General features: G+C 44.1%; 1 protein-coding gene across 5 annotated transcripts in view; it reads right to left on the reverse strand.

Annotated features, from left to right (window-relative positions):
* The window catches only part of COL5A3 (collagen type V alpha 3 chain), a 121,912-nt gene that overhangs the window by 66,183 nt on the left and 39,379 nt on the right, over positions 1–16,350 (reverse strand). For all 5 annotated transcript variants that reach the window (XM_080989583.1, XM_080989584.1, XM_080989586.1 and 2 more), the window contains 9 exons: positions 15,131–15,250; positions 13,228–13,419; positions 9,875–9,922; positions 8,576–8,617; positions 6,841–6,903; positions 6,523–6,597; positions 5,760–5,843; positions 4,316–4,372; positions 989–1,042 (listed from right to left, as the gene is read on the reverse strand). In XM_080989583.1, the coding sequence (XP_080845709.1) occupies positions 989–1,042; positions 4,316–4,372; positions 5,760–5,843; positions 6,523–6,597; positions 6,841–6,903; positions 8,576–8,617; positions 9,875–9,922; positions 13,228–13,419; positions 15,131–15,250 (735 nt within the window). The remainder of the gene's footprint in view (positions 1–988; positions 1,043–4,315; positions 4,373–5,759; positions 5,844–6,522; positions 6,598–6,840; positions 6,904–8,575; positions 8,618–9,874; positions 9,923–13,227; positions 13,420–15,130; positions 15,251–16,350) is intronic.

The raw sequence follows: 16,350 nt of genomic DNA on the forward strand, positions 1-16,350 counted from the left end.
TCCAGAATGCAATGGCAAGATTGCTTACTTGTGCCAGCTGTAGTGAACACACTGCATTGACCATCAGTGAGATTATACAGGCCCAATTCAAAGTAGGAGAGGATCTGCTTTGGGATCCCCTGCCAAACAGAAGGCCTCCTCTAGTGCAGTCCCTGATTTTGGGATACCTTGCTGAGGGAAACTAGGCTGGCAAATTCCCAACCTGCAATGAGAAGGGTGGTAAGACGTTGCTTACTTAGGAAGCAATCTTATTGTCTCCCTGGAGCTCTGCTTTGTTTTATGTATTACTGCTTCAATGGTTTGAATGAATTCCATCATTGCTTTTACCATAAGCTGCTGTGAAAGCCTTTTTTTTGGCCTGGAAGCAGGATATTACTGCCTGGAAGCAGTAACTATTTTTTAAAAAAAGGAAAAAAGGAGAAGGAAATTGTCAGTATGGGATGAAGAGATTAGGCAAAGCACAAGGAAAAAAATCAAAAGGGATGTACATGAAAGATCCAAAAGGGGAGAGATGTACATGATCCTGAGGAGGTGGGATCTTTTCACCCCTGCCTACTTGGGGGAAAGGAGAAGGAGAGCATACTGAAAAAATGGGCTTCATAACTCATTTGCAAGTAATTCCAGAGCCCTGCAGTGCAAGGGCTTCCCCACCACAGCAGGAAATGCCTGCAAGTTTAAATTGCTAAGTCAGGGATGGGGAACCTGTGGTCCTCTGGCTGTTGCTGGATTCCAGCTCCCACCAGCCCCAGCCAGCATGCTCAATGGCCAAGGATGCAGGGGAGCCGTGAGCAGCCAACAACTGGAGGGCCTCCAGTTCCCCCTCCCTCAGCTGTGGGAATCCCCCAATCCAAGCACAAGGCCAGCAAGCAGGACACCCTTGGAGAAGGTGGCAGGGAAAGAACTTTCCTGTCTATTCAACGTGGGCAGCATTTCTCTGCTCCATCCCATAGCAATTAAAGACCCTGCCTATTCGTCTCCAGCAACCTACCTGTGGACCGGGATCACCTGAGTCTCCTTTCAGACCAGAATTCCCTGGAAGACCCTACCAAAACAAAAATGTTATAAGCAGGTTTTGGGTTTTTTGGGAAATCATTTTTGTTACATTACAAGAATAATTAAAATCCTGGAAATGTTTCCATCTGCTTACAGTGGTCTCCTAAATAACTTATAATTTCCCCCATTCTTTTATAAAGTTTTTGTCCTCTTGATTCCTGAGTTTTCGTGTGTATCTGAAGAATTGTGTATGCACACAAAAGCTCATACCAATAACTAACATAGTTGGTCTCTAAGGTGATACTGGAAGGAATTTTGTTTTGTTTTGTTTTGTTTTGTTTTGTTTTGACTACAGCAGACCAACACGGCTACCTACAGATTGAAACCAATCTGTTAATAAATCCCTGATAGTCTTTTAGTTTCACCTGGTGTTCTGCTTCAGTTAACAGCTCTCTATATGTTGGCCAATTACTTCTCATATTCAGTTTTTTCAGAGATATTGCTTCTAAAGGGGAAAGCCACCAAGGTGTTTTTTTTGTTCTAATAAGTTTTTATATTTTTCCCATACCATAAAGAAATAATTTTCTTATTAAAAGATTCTGAAAACCTTTGTGTACCTTTGCTTTTTCATACCATAAATATGCATGCCATCCAAAACTATTATCATGCCCTTCTAAATCTAAAATATCTGCATTTTTCAATGTTATCCATTCCAGGATCCAGCAAATGCAGGACACCTCATTTTAAATCTGGCAGCATCTGTTAGCAATTTATATTTTATCCTTGGTTTCTTCCCCTGCCAGATAAACCTAGACATATTTTTTTGCCATTCCTTGAAGTGTACTGCACTGCTGCTCTGCACTGCTTCCTTGAAGTGTACTGAAATAAAAATAACATTCTTGGTGATACATTCATTTTTATCACTGATACTTTCTCCAAAAATATAAATTCATCCTACCCCAAATCTTTAAATTTCTCTATTTCTTTCCAAGAATTTATGTAATTTTCTTTAAATACATTTACAGTCATACCTCGGGTTAAATATGCTTCAGGTTGAGTGTTTTCAGGTTACGCTCCGCGGCAACCTGGAAGTAACGGAATGCGTTACTTCCAGGTTTTGCTGCTCACACATGCGCAGACACTCAAAATGACGTCACGTGCATGCGCAGATGCAGCAAATCGCGACCCACGCATGCACAGACGCGCAGTCTCGGGTTGCATTCTACTCAGGATGTGAGCAGGGCTCCGGAATGGATCCCGTTCGCATCCAGAGGTACCACTGTATATTCTTAGCTGTCAGCCATACCCTCAGGTATTTAACTTTTTAATGTATGCATAAATCTGCAACTTCTTGTAAGTCCTTTTTATATTGCTCTGCCATGTTTTTCACCAAGATCTTAGTTTTGTTTTTATTTAATTTAAAACCTGCTACCTGTCCAGATTCCTGGATCCTCTCTAAAACCTTTTGTAAACTATTCTTGGGATCTTCTACAGTAATCACAAGGTCATCTGCAAAAGCTTTTAATTTATATGCTTTACTTCCTACCGTTATTCCTTTAATTGTCTCATCCACTTTTTTGTGGATGAGACAAAAAACACAACCGGACTGGAAATGTAAAGAAAAAGAAGGTACCTTTTATCACATGTGGTGGACTTGTAAGGTAATAAAAGCTTTCTGGGAGATGATATCTAATGAAATTTTTAAAAAATGTTTGTGGATGCCAGGGTCTCTAACACTAAAATAAATAATAATGGTGACAGGGGACACCCCTGCCTTGTCCCCTTCGTTATTTTACATTTTTCCGTAATCACATTGTTCACAATAGCCTGTCGGTCCGAGTATATTGCCTCTACCGAAAGCCTCTCCAAAGTTCATCATTTCTATTGTCCTCTTCATGAAGGCCCATGAAATATTATCAAAGGCCTTTTCTGCGTCTATAAACATTAAAGCTGCTTGTTTCTCATACCTGACCTCCAGATATTCTATAACATCGATTATATTTCTTATATTATCCTTCATCTGGTGGCCTGGTAAGAAAAATGTTATAAGCAGTTTTGATCCCTTAATGTCTCTCCAAATATCAAGAATGTAAGCCTGGGTGTAGCCAGGATTTTTGTTGGGAGGGGGCAGAACCTCAGATGTTTATTAATTTTTATTGATTTTTATTGATTTGGAGGAGAAAGCTGCCCCCACCCCACACCTTGGCTGTGTCCATGAATGCAAGTAAAGCTGGCAGCCCCATAAATAGGGGGGTGGAATCTCTTCTCCCTTTTATCCTTTCTAATAATAATAATAATAATAATAATAAATTTTATTTATACCCCGACCTCCCTGGCCAGAGCCGGGCTCAGGGTGGCTAACACCAGTAAAATTACAGTAAAAACATAATAGGAAAAGAAAGCAATTTAAAATGCAGGTTAAAATGCAATTTAAAATGCAGCCTCGTTTTAAAAGTAGCCCATAGATCAAAACCATAAGGGGAGGAAAACATAAGGATCAGACTGAGTCCAAACCAAAGGCCAGGCGGAACAGCTCTGTCTTGCAGGCCCTGCGGAAAGATGTCAAGTCCCGCAGGGCCCTAGTCTCTTGTGACAGAGCGTTCCACCAAGTCAGGGCCAGTACTGAAAAGGCCCTGGCCCTAGTTGAGACCAGTCTAACCACCTTGTGACTTGGGACCTCCAAAATATTGTCATTTGTGGACCTTAAGGTCCTCCGCGGGGCATACCAGGAGAAGCAATGCATTTCTAGAAGCAATGTAGATGAAACAGTAATAGATGCCCACCTGCCTCTGAAAACAGCAACCACATGGGTACCAGTTGTCCCTCGTTAACTCTAGGAGAACTTTGCTTGTCTTACTAGGCAGCACCATGATCCACATCTCCATACACTGCATGTTGCCAACAGCAGGAGGTGGAGGAGAGTGGAGCAATGTGATGTCATAATATCAGTATTGTGGGGGAGGGGACATGGCTCCAGGTGCAGAATCTTGGAGAGGCATGAACCAGGCACCCACCTCATGCACCCGGCACACCAGCCCCAGCCATCAGCTGACGGGTGCTGGGTGAGCATGTTCTTCACCCTCCATGCCCCAATATTCTAACAGAGGTAGAAACACCTGGGTGCCAAGTTCCACATTACTCCAGTGAAACCTTTTCCATGCAGAAATGCAAACTCCTCTCACTCCAGCCCAGATGCACAGTGCACTTCTCAGCCAAGCCTCTTGCATGGTGTGAAAGAAAGGGCAAATGTCCAAACCTTCCCTCCACAAATAGATACTCCCCAGACTATACAGGGTAGCTTCAAACAATGTCAGCTACTCACCAATGGGCCTGGCCGCCCTGTTAGTCCCATGGGGCCAGGGGGACCTTTCATGGATAGCTGAGGAGGAGAGAAATACAACAATGAATCTCAGGGAGGCAATTTAAAACAGAACCAAAGACAAACTGAGGTGCAGCAAGCAAGGAGGTTTGTGGGAAGAAGCTGGACAACAGGGAAGAACTGAAGTAGGGAAGAAAGAAGGGAATAAACAGATTTCTGTAATTGTTGCTGCAATTTACCGCAATTGTGTGCATGACTGGGATTGGGAGCATGGGGGTTGGGGGGGGGGGGAAATAGGTTAATTTGTTTTAACCTCTGGTTTTATTGGTAATTTATATATATATTGCCCATCTGCCCAGGTTGCCCCAGCAACTCTGGGCAGATCGCAACAAATTAAAGCACTGTAAGACACCAAACAGGAAAGCAATACTGCCACCAGCCTTTCAGAGGCTTGGATGATTAGGCAGTATATACAATCCTATTAAATCAAGAGGCTGGCATGGCAGGGTGCTATTAGGGGTGGCCCAGATTCTGAATCTCTTATGCCTTCACCCTTTTAAAGCTTTCTTAAAACTTTGCTTATGGTTCCTATTTCCACTCTGAATGTTGGCCCGAATTTGCAGCTATACATCAAATTAGCAGGAACAAACTGCATCTGTCTCCTGTGCCCTGAATCTTTTAAGGAACTAGCAGCACCCCAGAGATTAGTGTTAACTAAGGAAGTTCTCTCATCTGTTAAAAACAGGGATGATTCTAATCTACCTGAGTGATAAAATGGAAATTGCCTCCTCACTTAGACTTATGGCAGGAGTAGTCAACCTTGTGCCCACCACCCACAATCCCTGGCCATTAGCTGTGCTACCCTTGACTTAGGATACAGCTGCAGCATAAGAATCAAGCAAACCTTCATATGGTGGCCTCTTCTTCAGATGATCTCTCAGCCTAGTCATCAACCTTGTCTGTGTTCAGTAAGAAACATTTTGCCCCAGATCAAATGGGCTAGCAACCCTATAGGGTGTGGGTCTTCTTCCTGGTTTCCTATATCATGTTGTCTCACTTGCCTAAGTGACTTGAACATTTCTACTAGCTTATTCCTTGAGCTGGGCTACAACTTTCTGCCTGGGGCGCCTTTTCTATTACTGTGGGAATAAGAATGGTGTGGGTTAATAAGAGCCTTGCTATAGCTTGAGAGGGATGTTCTTTCGCAATGTGCAGATGAAGTTGGATTATGTGGCAAATATTTTGTGATGGGCCACACTTGGAAGCTTGCAGTTTATTATCTGGACGGAGATGAGGGGGTGGGGAAGAGAATGTGTAACATGCCAAGTGTGTAGACACACAGAAAAGAGCAAGGAAGCTATATTGACTGCATGACAAAAAGAAAAGGAGCCATTCAAAGAGTTTAAGCCCCACGACAAGAAGAGGATCAGGGGATACCCGCACATACCTTGGCTTGCTGCAAAATAGCCTGCGCCTGGGCCTCTTGGAAGGACACAGAGGGACCTTTAGCTGAGTCACCACCAAACTGGAACTAGAAATGGGTCAATGAGACAAAGTCAGGGAAGGAAATGATGGGATTGTGAGGTCATGGCTAGATTAGCCAGAGCACATGTCAGAGTCACCAGGCAGATGCTGCCAAAAATGGCCTCTGTGGCAGGCAAGCCACCGCCCTGCCCACTTTGGGCAGCATCCTCCTTGATGAAAGCACCGCGTGAACAAGCTTCAAGCTGACTTTCTATTTTGGTTGCTGAACCCCTATTTTATTGCCTGTCAAATTGGCAGGATGGGAGAATGAGACATTTAAATTGCAGAAAGGCTAATATGTGCCTTTTTCTTTGTTAATCAATTTTTAATCCATGTATTTGGTTGTTGCAAGGCTTCCTAATCCCAGTGTTCAGCAAGGCTACCACAGCAGTTTACAGATTAATAAAACAATGCAGTCCTTGCCCTCAGACATAGTCTGGGTACACACTCCCATTACTCTGGATCCAGTGGGCTCCCACCGCTGGTTTGGGAAGAGCTGTACACTGAGGCTCCCATGCTCTGGAGCAGAGCTCAGACTTTGCTTTAAATCCCAGCCAGCCAAAAAGATGGTGTTCCTCTGGAATCTGCTTTCCAAAGGGACTGGCTGTTCAAGCTTCCTCCTCCTAAAGATCTCCCCTGATCTCAGCTCCTCAAACCCACTTTGCCCATCATCCTGCATCACCTACCGGTAACATAATCATTGTCCCAGGAGGCCCACGAATGCCATCAGCTCCTGGAAGGCCTGGGAGTCCTGGGGGTCCCTGTACAGAAAAAAAGCAAGAAAACACCCATCAATCATTCCCAGGAAGTGTTGAGCTAGAAGAAATCTGCATCAAGCTAGGACCTGTCTCCAAGCACTGAGGTACACTGAAAGGGGCGCATGCCGGTGATTCCTCACCTTCTCCTCCCCGCCCCCACCAGCTTCTGAGAAGATTAAGAATCCCCAGGCTGGAGAAGGGGGAGGCTACCCTTCTGCCTCTTGAACTGCACAGAGTTTTCCTTACCCGCTCACCGGGATCTCCAGGCAATCCTGCTGGCCCTCCCTGTCCCATTGGACCCGTCTCACCCTGGGAAGAGACAAACAGAAAATGAAGATAAGCATCTCACTGACCCAAATCCAACACCCAGTTCCCCTTTCAAACAGAAACCCTGTGGCACCAGAAAACCCCAAGCCAGCATTGCAACCACTGTGCCTTCGGTGCCAACACTGTACCTGACCCTGGTTCTAGTAGATTCTAGAACCAAAGATTTTAAGTACAGTGGTACCTTGATTTGCAACCACTTTGGATTACAACAGTTTTGGATTACATCAAACCTGGAAGTGCATGTCCCTTTTTTTGGATTACAACCCATTTTTATTTATTTTTTATTACAACCCATTTTTGGGGGGAGGCCCCATTGGCGAAAGCACGCCTTGGGTTGCAACCTGTTTTGGTTTACAACTGGATCTCCGGAACTGATTATGGTTGTAAACCAAGGTACCACTGTACTCAGGGGGTGAAGCATCAATGCTCTACAGAGCTCCTCATTCCTCCCCACATCTAGCCAGAACAGAATACTACTACTAGATACAAATATCCATCATTATGGGCTTATCCACACTTATCCTTTGTTCTGCTCTTTCCAGGTACAGACTGCACTTTAAAGCTCCACGTCCAAGCACCCCTTTTTCTTTTTCCTCTGAAGCTTTCCCCATGAAAACTCACCCTTTAATGCTCAACCAAAGAAAATGGCAATCTGTAGAAATCCCAAATTGACGCTGAGTCCAACTGAGTGCTAAAAAGTGGGGTTTTCATGGAGAAAAACAAACAAACGCTTGGACACTGAGCTGTTAAGCATGGAGCTGTGCCCTTATTCTGCTTCTGCCAACGTGATTAATTTATACAGGTTGCAGGTTTCAGAACCTTTGGGGAAATTCTTTTGGCTAAAAATGGGGATATGTTTTCCCATTGTGTCCCTCCCCTAGAGGTGCAAATTAGGTTGCTACCAGGCAAGTGCTCATTGTGGGATCAGTGTTCCTCATGCAAGCAAGTTTTTCACAGAACCCACATGACACCATCAACAGCAAAATGCCAACCAATACCATTTCTCCTGTTGGATCTGGATGTACCCTTTGGGGAGAAATCCAATAAGAAAACAACAACCCTGTTGCCAACGATGTGTTTGTAGTATCTCCACAACACATTTGCAAATTCTGGAAATACCCACAGTCCATGATATACTTTTGTGTGTCACTTTTTGAATGGTAGAGGCTAGCATAAATTGGGGGGGGGGGGCGGGAGAATGAAATTTGAACTCTGGTTCCCCACACCTTAGCTCAACTCTTTTGAAACTGGCACTCAGTTATAAGATGCCCATTGTTCTCACTTGGAGACAGGCTGGTGGCCTAATATGGGAGAGGTAACTGGGGAGAAATGACTTACAACATCCTTGAAAGCCCCAGTGCACTTAAGCCAATTCCATGCTGAATCCCATGGCTCCAAAGAGAATCTTAGAAACCATGCAGGTGGAACAATTCACTCAGAAACCCATGCAATATGATATCAATATTTTATGGGTACTGCCCAAAACATCAGTACAGAACATGCCCAACAAATACAGTCAGGGCACAAGGTACAATTATTCCACAGAGGAACAAGTGAATTGTGGGACCAGGTGACACATCCACTTTGGAATCCTCTGGTGTGTCAGACTAACACCAGCTCTCCTCCTACGGCCTGAATTTATTACTTTCCTTACCTGTGGACCTGGGTAACCAGCTGGCCCCTCAAAACGCCTGCCCTGCAATTAAAAGAAAAAGATTTAATACAGCTGTTAACACAGATGGCATGGACAAGGAATGAAATGTACTCAAAGTTACATTATATAGATTAGTTCACTCTTAAGCACACTTAAAACCTCATTTTGGTACCTGTAAAGATACCAGAAATACCAGTGATTTTGCAGTTCCAAAGAAATAAACATATATGCACTTACTTTATTTATAAAAGTATTTATGGACTGCTTTTTCATTAAAAAAATCAAAGAGGTTAACAACAAAAATGCACAAAACCATATAATAAAAATATTTAAAAATTAAAAATAGATATCAATTAACCATTGTGGAAAAATGTATTACTAAAAGCCTGCATAGGCCTGGCAGAATAGAAAAGTCTTGTGCAGACATTTAAAAGTTAAAACAGAAAATGTCTGCTGAATCTTTATTGGCAAAGTATTCCACAATACCAGGCCACTAAAGACTCTGTGTTCTATTGTTATGAAGTTATGGATAGGTGTCTTGTGCAGACAGTAAACTTGTGAATATTACTATTCAGTTGAAGAAGAGGGTTAATTGTCCCAGCTGTTGAACACTGAGGCCAACTGCATATTTGATATGCAACAATGACACAAATCTACTAGGTGATGTCTTCTAGGGCCTGTGCTTTTGAATGGCATCAACAATTGTGCATGTGATTCAGACTTGTACAGCTGCAAGCACTTTTATTTGGAAAACATGATGCACAACTGTAGTATACACAAAATACACAACTGTGCTTCAGATCTACACTGTGGCCAAAATAATATGCACACAATGCACAAGGTTGCTTCAGATCTGTCTTGTGAAAAAGGCATATCTACTTTTATGATTGTGTAAGAAGATGGCAAAAAAATCCAAGAAAATAAAGAAAAAGGTTTTGCATAGCCACATTTGCAAGCAAACATTTTGCCAAAGGGAATTGCCAGCAGAATTGGGTCATTGTTCAGGGCCTAACAGCAGGGTTCAACTTCTGCCGCACAGCTTGAATCACTTCTACACTGTCTCCCATATTTACTACAGCCTGCCACACACCCAAAAACCTTCCCATAACTTATTGCTGGTATCTTCTCTACTGTTTGGAAATCTCTAGGTTTGGAAATGTGTTTCCTTCCAATATTAAAATTGGAGTGATCAAAAGCCACCCTCCACCCCCTTCCACCCCCATCACCAAGTGGCTTTCAGCCCCTAGTCATACTGATGGAGGAGCACCAGTGCCACTACAGAACATGTACCATACTCACTGGCTCTATGATGGCTGGCTCCCCTTTCTCTCCTTTCAGGTTCTTTTCCTAGTAAAGGCACAAAGGAAACATATAATAACAGCAATGGCCAACCTGCATGAGTCACTCATACCATGGAGAAAGCTGCCTTTCCCCTAAAGGGGTGGGATCTCTCCCTGACGAACGGAAAGGAGTCAGGTAAATTAAATGGGAATCATGAATGGACAAGGAGCCCTTTATAGCCTGCTGTTCAGCTACATGGAATAGAAACAAAGCACAGCAGGCAGGGGGGTTCTCCAGCCGGAACCCACAGGTACTCAGTTCTGGCACCTCTCAGGTGGGCACCATTGCCATTATAAGAGAACTCATTATGAGTTCCGGCAGCTCTTTTTCTACAAAAATAGCACTGGGTGGAGGTCTATTAACATAAGAATATTCGAAGAATCTGATGGACCAGGCCAAAGGCCCTTCTAGCACAGCATCCTGTTCTCACAGTGGTCAACTAGATGCCCCAGTCGGAAAAACGTCAAGCAGGATTCAAGCGCAAGAGCACTCTGCCCACCTGCAATTCCCAGCAACTGATCTACTGCCTCTGAGAGTGGAGGTGCAACATCGTCATCATGGCTAGTAACTGCTGATAGTCCTTTCCCCCATGGATTTGTTTATTCCTCTTTCAAAGCCATCTGGTGTCATCACTGCCTCCTGTAGGAGTTGAGTTCCATAGTTTAACTATGAACTGCAAGAAGAACTACCGTATTTTTCGCTCCATAAGACGCACTTTTTTCTTCTTTAAAAGTAAGGGGAAATGTCTGTGCATCTTATGGAGCAAATGTGTGGTCCCTGGGGCCAAATTGCCAGAGTGTGGCATGCTCCTGAGCTGCTCTTTGGGTGGGGGGGAGCCGCGCTGCTCTGCCGGCAGCCGGGGCTTCTCCCTGCAGCCCTGGGAAGGTCTGGGAGCAGTGGGCAGGCAAGAGGGATTGCTTCAGGGATAGCTGCGCAAAGCCTCTTCAGCGAAGCGGGAGCATTCCCGCTTTGCTGAAGAGGCTTTGCGCTGCTCTGCTGAACCCAGCACAGCAAGAGGGAGAGCTGCGCAGCGCCTCTTGTTATGATGCCTTAGCCTGATCCTCCCTCCTCCTTCCTCTTCAACAACATTTGATTCAGAATATTTTTTTCTTGTTTTCCTCGTCTAAAAACTAGGTGCTTATTATGGTCGGGTGTGACTTATAGAGCGAAAAATATGGTACTTTCTTTTCTCTGCCCTTAATCTTCCAACATTCAGTTTCACTGAATGCACATGAATTCTAGTGTTATGACAATGAGAAAAACTTTTCTCTATCCACTTTCTCCATGGCATCATAATTTTATAAACTTAGCTACCATGTCACCTCTTCCCTCTCTAAACCTAAAACTCTCAAATGCTGCAATCTTTCCTCATAGGGGATCATTTGAGTTGCCTTTTTCTGAACCTTTTCCAATGCTGCAATATCCTTTTTGAGGCAAGGTGATCAGAACTGTACACACTATTCCAAATGAAGTCATACCATAGATTTGTATGATGTCATTACAATATCAGAAGTTTTATTTTCAGTTCCTTTCCTGATGGAAGCACCCCTCATCTGTCACCACCAGTTTAGACCCCATGACCATATATGTTAAATTAAGATATATATATTTTTTGCCCTGACATGTATCCACACAAACTTATATTGACCTGCATTTGCCATTTTACAACCCATTCACTTGGTATGGAGAGGTCCTGGTTGGAGCTCAGCCTAATCAGGGACATGTTGCAGTTCTTCTTCAAAAAGCTGCTCAGGCTTAGGCAGGTCCACAGAATGCCAGTTTTAATGTCCTCTGTGCCAGAATCTAGACAGTTCTGCAAGTGACACAACTCCTGTAGCTTGGAACATTTGCTGCTCCTCCCTGATGTGTTGGTTTAAATGCCAACACTTCAGCACAGGCCAGTTGACTAACAAATTGGTGAGGTGGGCCGAGAGGGAGAGGGAACAGCAACAAGCTGTTCTGCAGAAAAATATTTTAAGTAGACATCTGTCATTAACATTATAGCTGTCTACTTGCTCCTAAATTATTCACCCTTCCCTCATAAAAGGAGGGGATTCTTGGTGATTCTCAGGGTGAAGACAGATGCAACGGTCTAAGAAACAGCAGAGGTCGCTTCATAGCGCCTCTGCTCCACTGCAAACAAACATAGCTGTTTCTTTCTGGAGGGAAGCTGTGGAGTTAAAAACAGCTGTTTTCAGAATGGTTCCACTTGAGCAGGGAGGCGGAAGATAGTTACAGAGGTGGCTCTTGGCTAATGCCCATGCCATCAGCGGCACACATCCCTCTGCAGTTCCCAAAGGACTCAAACACATCTTTAAAACACATTGCGATTATTGTTTCCAATAAGGGAAGGGGCACAACTCAGTGGTAGGGCCTCTGCTTTGCATAGAGAAGGTCCCAGGTTCAGTCCCTGACAACTTTAGGCAGGGTTGGGACTTGGGAGAGAGACCCATGCCTGAAACCCTGGAGAGCCACTACTAGACAGTGTAAACAATACTGACCTTCCTCTACTCCTAATAAAGGATGAATACATAAATTTTAACATATATTTTTTAAGGCAAATCCCTTCCTGAAATGTGATGAGAAGGAAACAAGACTGATAGCTGACCCAGCATTTGACTGCCGGCATGTAGATCCACAACACACGTTACAAAACTAAGTTCATGCTGCTGTTGGTATCTGTCTGTCTTGAGAGACAATGGAGTGGGCATCTGGGGGTGAAGTAAAGCACTGTGTTAGCAGCACTGAAGTGACTTCCCTGGGAAGCAAGCCTGGGTGATATGTCTGGAGGTCCTGGGAAGCCCAGGTAAAAAGACCCCCCCCCCCGCCTCACTAATGTGGACCAAAGGAAAGCACATTGGGCTGCAGGAGTTGCCAGAAGGAGGTGCACAGTGTGTCATCTGACTGTATTAATAACTCCATTCTGGATTTGTGTAGGGTTTATTCCTTAACCTTCTCTTTTCCTGAAGATGTCCTACAAGGCAACAGAAGTTTAGGATCAGAGTTTTCCATCTCCTAGATGGGCTACCTTTTCAAGTTGACTCTGCTTACTTTAGATTGAGACTGCAATGTAAGGGGGAAAGACCTGCAGCCCTCCAGGTGTCATTGGACTACAACTCCCATCAGCACCAGCCAGCATAGTCAGTGATCAGGGATGATGAAAGTTGTGGTCCAACATCTGGAGGGTAACAGGTTCCCCAATTCTGCCATAATGGGGCACATGGCAGGTGGCCAAATGCTATGGTATGTTGGGGGCTCAACCAGGGATGGGGAATTAGTAGGCCTCGGAAGTGTGTCTCTGTGGTCATTACCGGGGGGAGCTGGAGAGTGTCTTCACTGCGCTCAGCCGGATCATACCGCTCTTCCTCATTCGCATCCCTTCGGTCATAGTAGTCCTCATATTCCCTGTCTCTGTAGTCAAGTCTCTCCTCGTATGCTCTGTAAGTGCCATTGGCATCCAGGTCTGAGTCCTCACCAATCTCATACTGTTCTCCAAAAAGGTCCTGTCAGAATAGGAGAAATTAAGCACAGCAGAGACTGCCTGTTTCCTGCAGCCACTTTGCTTCCTTTGCTAGACTACCTCCCCACCACCAAATGATTACATTCTATTGCCCTTTCAAAGAAAGTAAAGAGCATTTGTTCATCCATTCCTGGGAGTGCCAGCACAGACACTGTAAAGTTCTACATGATTCTACAAATGAGTATCAGTCTCAATACTTCCTTTAAAAAAGGTATTAAGGTATTTATATACCATTTATTACTCTACCAAATAACCTTGCTGCAGCATTCTGCATCAGCTGCAGCTCTGAACCAACCTCAAGGGAAGCCCCAGAAGAGCTCATTACAGTGATCCAATCGAGAGCATCCAATCACAGTGGCCTTTGGGGCGCCCCTCCTTTGTATGGAATATTGAGCATGACCAAGGACTACAAGTATGCATTTGCATGTGTACGGTCCCTAGTTCCATGGCTGTTGTGTGGGGTAGCACTTGAGCACAAGGCTTGCTCAAGCATTTTGGGTAGAATGACAGGGCCATGTGTGAAATAGCCTGGGGAATAAGAGAAGAAACCATGGTTTTTAATTACAGGAATGTAAATTGAGGTTAAATGTTAGAGGGAAATGTCATGTTTTCAAACAGCAGGGGTTTACTCCCACATTAATTTCTACAGTAAGCAGTAGTTTACACTGCCAGTCTGTGAGGATTAAACTCCTGCTGTCTCTCTTTGTTTTACCCACATGCTGAGAAAGAAATTTAACAGCTCTCCTTTCCTTCTATTGAATAATGCTGCCGTTCAAAAGGACACAATATCCCATTATTTCTGCCCCAGACAGTAATAGTTATACCGTACTCTCTACCCTAGAACCGTCCACATCTTCTCTTTCAATTATCCCTGGGGAAACTGCAGTAAACTACAGCTGAAATTCCCCAGTAGTAATTTAATCACTCAACTATGACTGGTCATGTGCAAACCCTACTGTGATGGAGACACATCCAACTCAAGTTCCAGCGGTGGATTGGAACTCTAATCACCTGTCAGTGAAAGCACATTTTATAAGGCTCATTCAGGAGTAGAATACGGATTGTTGTGGAATTTCCTTCTGAGGTTTCTCAAAGAAAGTTTAGGTATCTATCATGGATGTTATAGCATGAATGAAAAGCAGCAGGCTGCAGGGACTGCTGAGGTGGAGAAACTATGTTTAATTACTGCTCAGCATCATGGGGCCTGTAGACAGCCCTTTTAACCTCTGTGATTCGCAGAAGCTGATTGACGTTAGGCAAAAGCAAGTGGGACAGTGTCTGTGAAACTAGAGGATTTCAAAAGATAGGTAGGCAAATAAACATCTGAAAGTTCCCCTAACATCAAAATATATCAGCACGTCAAAAACTAAACTGACAAAATGATTAGACCAAAAGATTCCTTCTCTCTAACAAGTTCTTCTCCATGTGCCTAGGGGTGTGGGTTAAAATAAAATAATAATAATAATAATACAACAATACAAAACAAAGGTAAGCCTTCAAATGTGTGGTGATCCATTTGTAATTTAACAATTACAGAGAGGCTGAACCACATGTTTTTTTTAAAACACATAGATTAGACCAAAGTAATCCCTTCTAAAATACTCATGAAAATTGTATCAGACTTTCTATAGCCACTGGGAAAGAGAGAACACTTCTCCCAAGACTGGCATAGTCCTTCCCCCAAGCCCTCTTACCTCATAGTTGTCTGTGAGGTTAAAGCCAACTGTGACGGTGGTTGCAGTAATAACTCCAGGACTCTCTTCCCAGGACTCAGTGGCTGCCTTTGTAGGTGTAGCTCGAGTTGGAATCTCATACTTGAGGGTGGCAGAAGGTAAATAAGATGTTAAATACAGAATTTTTGGGGTGTGCTGTTATATATTTGTTACTCTATATCTAGCAGGGAGCGCATGGTGGTGTACAATTTGTCCAGGAGTTAGAAATATGCCATCAGCCAAAAGCCAACCAGGGCAGTCATGGTGAAAGGAAAACACCAGGGCTAATGGAGCCCAGCACGTTAAAGGTTACAGCAACTAGAGCCAGCCATGCTTCTGAGCCAATAGGGTTTGGTTGGGGCGGAAATGTAAAATAATAAGCTACCATTCCCTAAAGCCTCCTAGCATTAAGGCAGCCAGGTTTCCTGGGGGCTCAAGCACTGGCATTCCAGGGGGTGGAGCCTGAGAGCTAAAGGCCACTTGCTAGCAGATATGGGGATAAAGTTTGGTAGGGCAGTTCCAGGTGCTACTAGCACCAGGTAAGGCAAGAGCATGGCTTTGCATAATGTCTGCAGGGAAGAGCCCAGTGGGCACAGAGGCAGTATGGACAGCAGAAGCTCTCAAGCCAAGCACAAAATAGTCTGTCACTTTCAACACTCTGAGATCTGCAACCTCCCCTGGAGACCCTGAAGGCTGGTGAAATTCAAAGCCAAACCTCAAGACACAGCGACTCTAACAGTTCTTGACCTCAGGCATATTCCATATCAGCAAAACCTGCATATCTGGAAATCTAAGTACAGCTGCTACATGAGGGGGAGGCAGAATCACTTCTGTGCATCTGCTTCACATGCCAGCTATGACTGCCCATCCTATGGATCACTGGTCACCCATAGTGTGATTTTTGCATGGGACTTAAGTGTATCAGTGAATGCTGGTTCACACTCAGTCAAATGAATAAACATGGCCGGTCCATTCTTACTCCTGCTGAGGCCCACTGCCATCAAGGAGCGAAAGAGGCTGCAGCAGAATGGAATAGCACATGTGATTTGTGGTGAATCTATCAGGCTAGGCTGAAGCAATGGAAGAGAAAGAAACCAAGGCCATTCCATCAGCTCTGCTGAGAAATCTACTAGTTTTGGTCCCTCTTCTCCTTGAACTGTTTCCATTCCAACTCGTCATTATAAGAACTACTTTGTAACTTT

Source organism: Podarcis pityusensis (assembly GCF_964106645.2).
Source record: "Podarcis pityusensis genome assembly, chromosome: 2".
Taxonomy (NCBI): Eukaryota; Metazoa; Chordata; class Lepidosauria; order Squamata; family Lacertidae; genus Podarcis; species Podarcis pityusensis.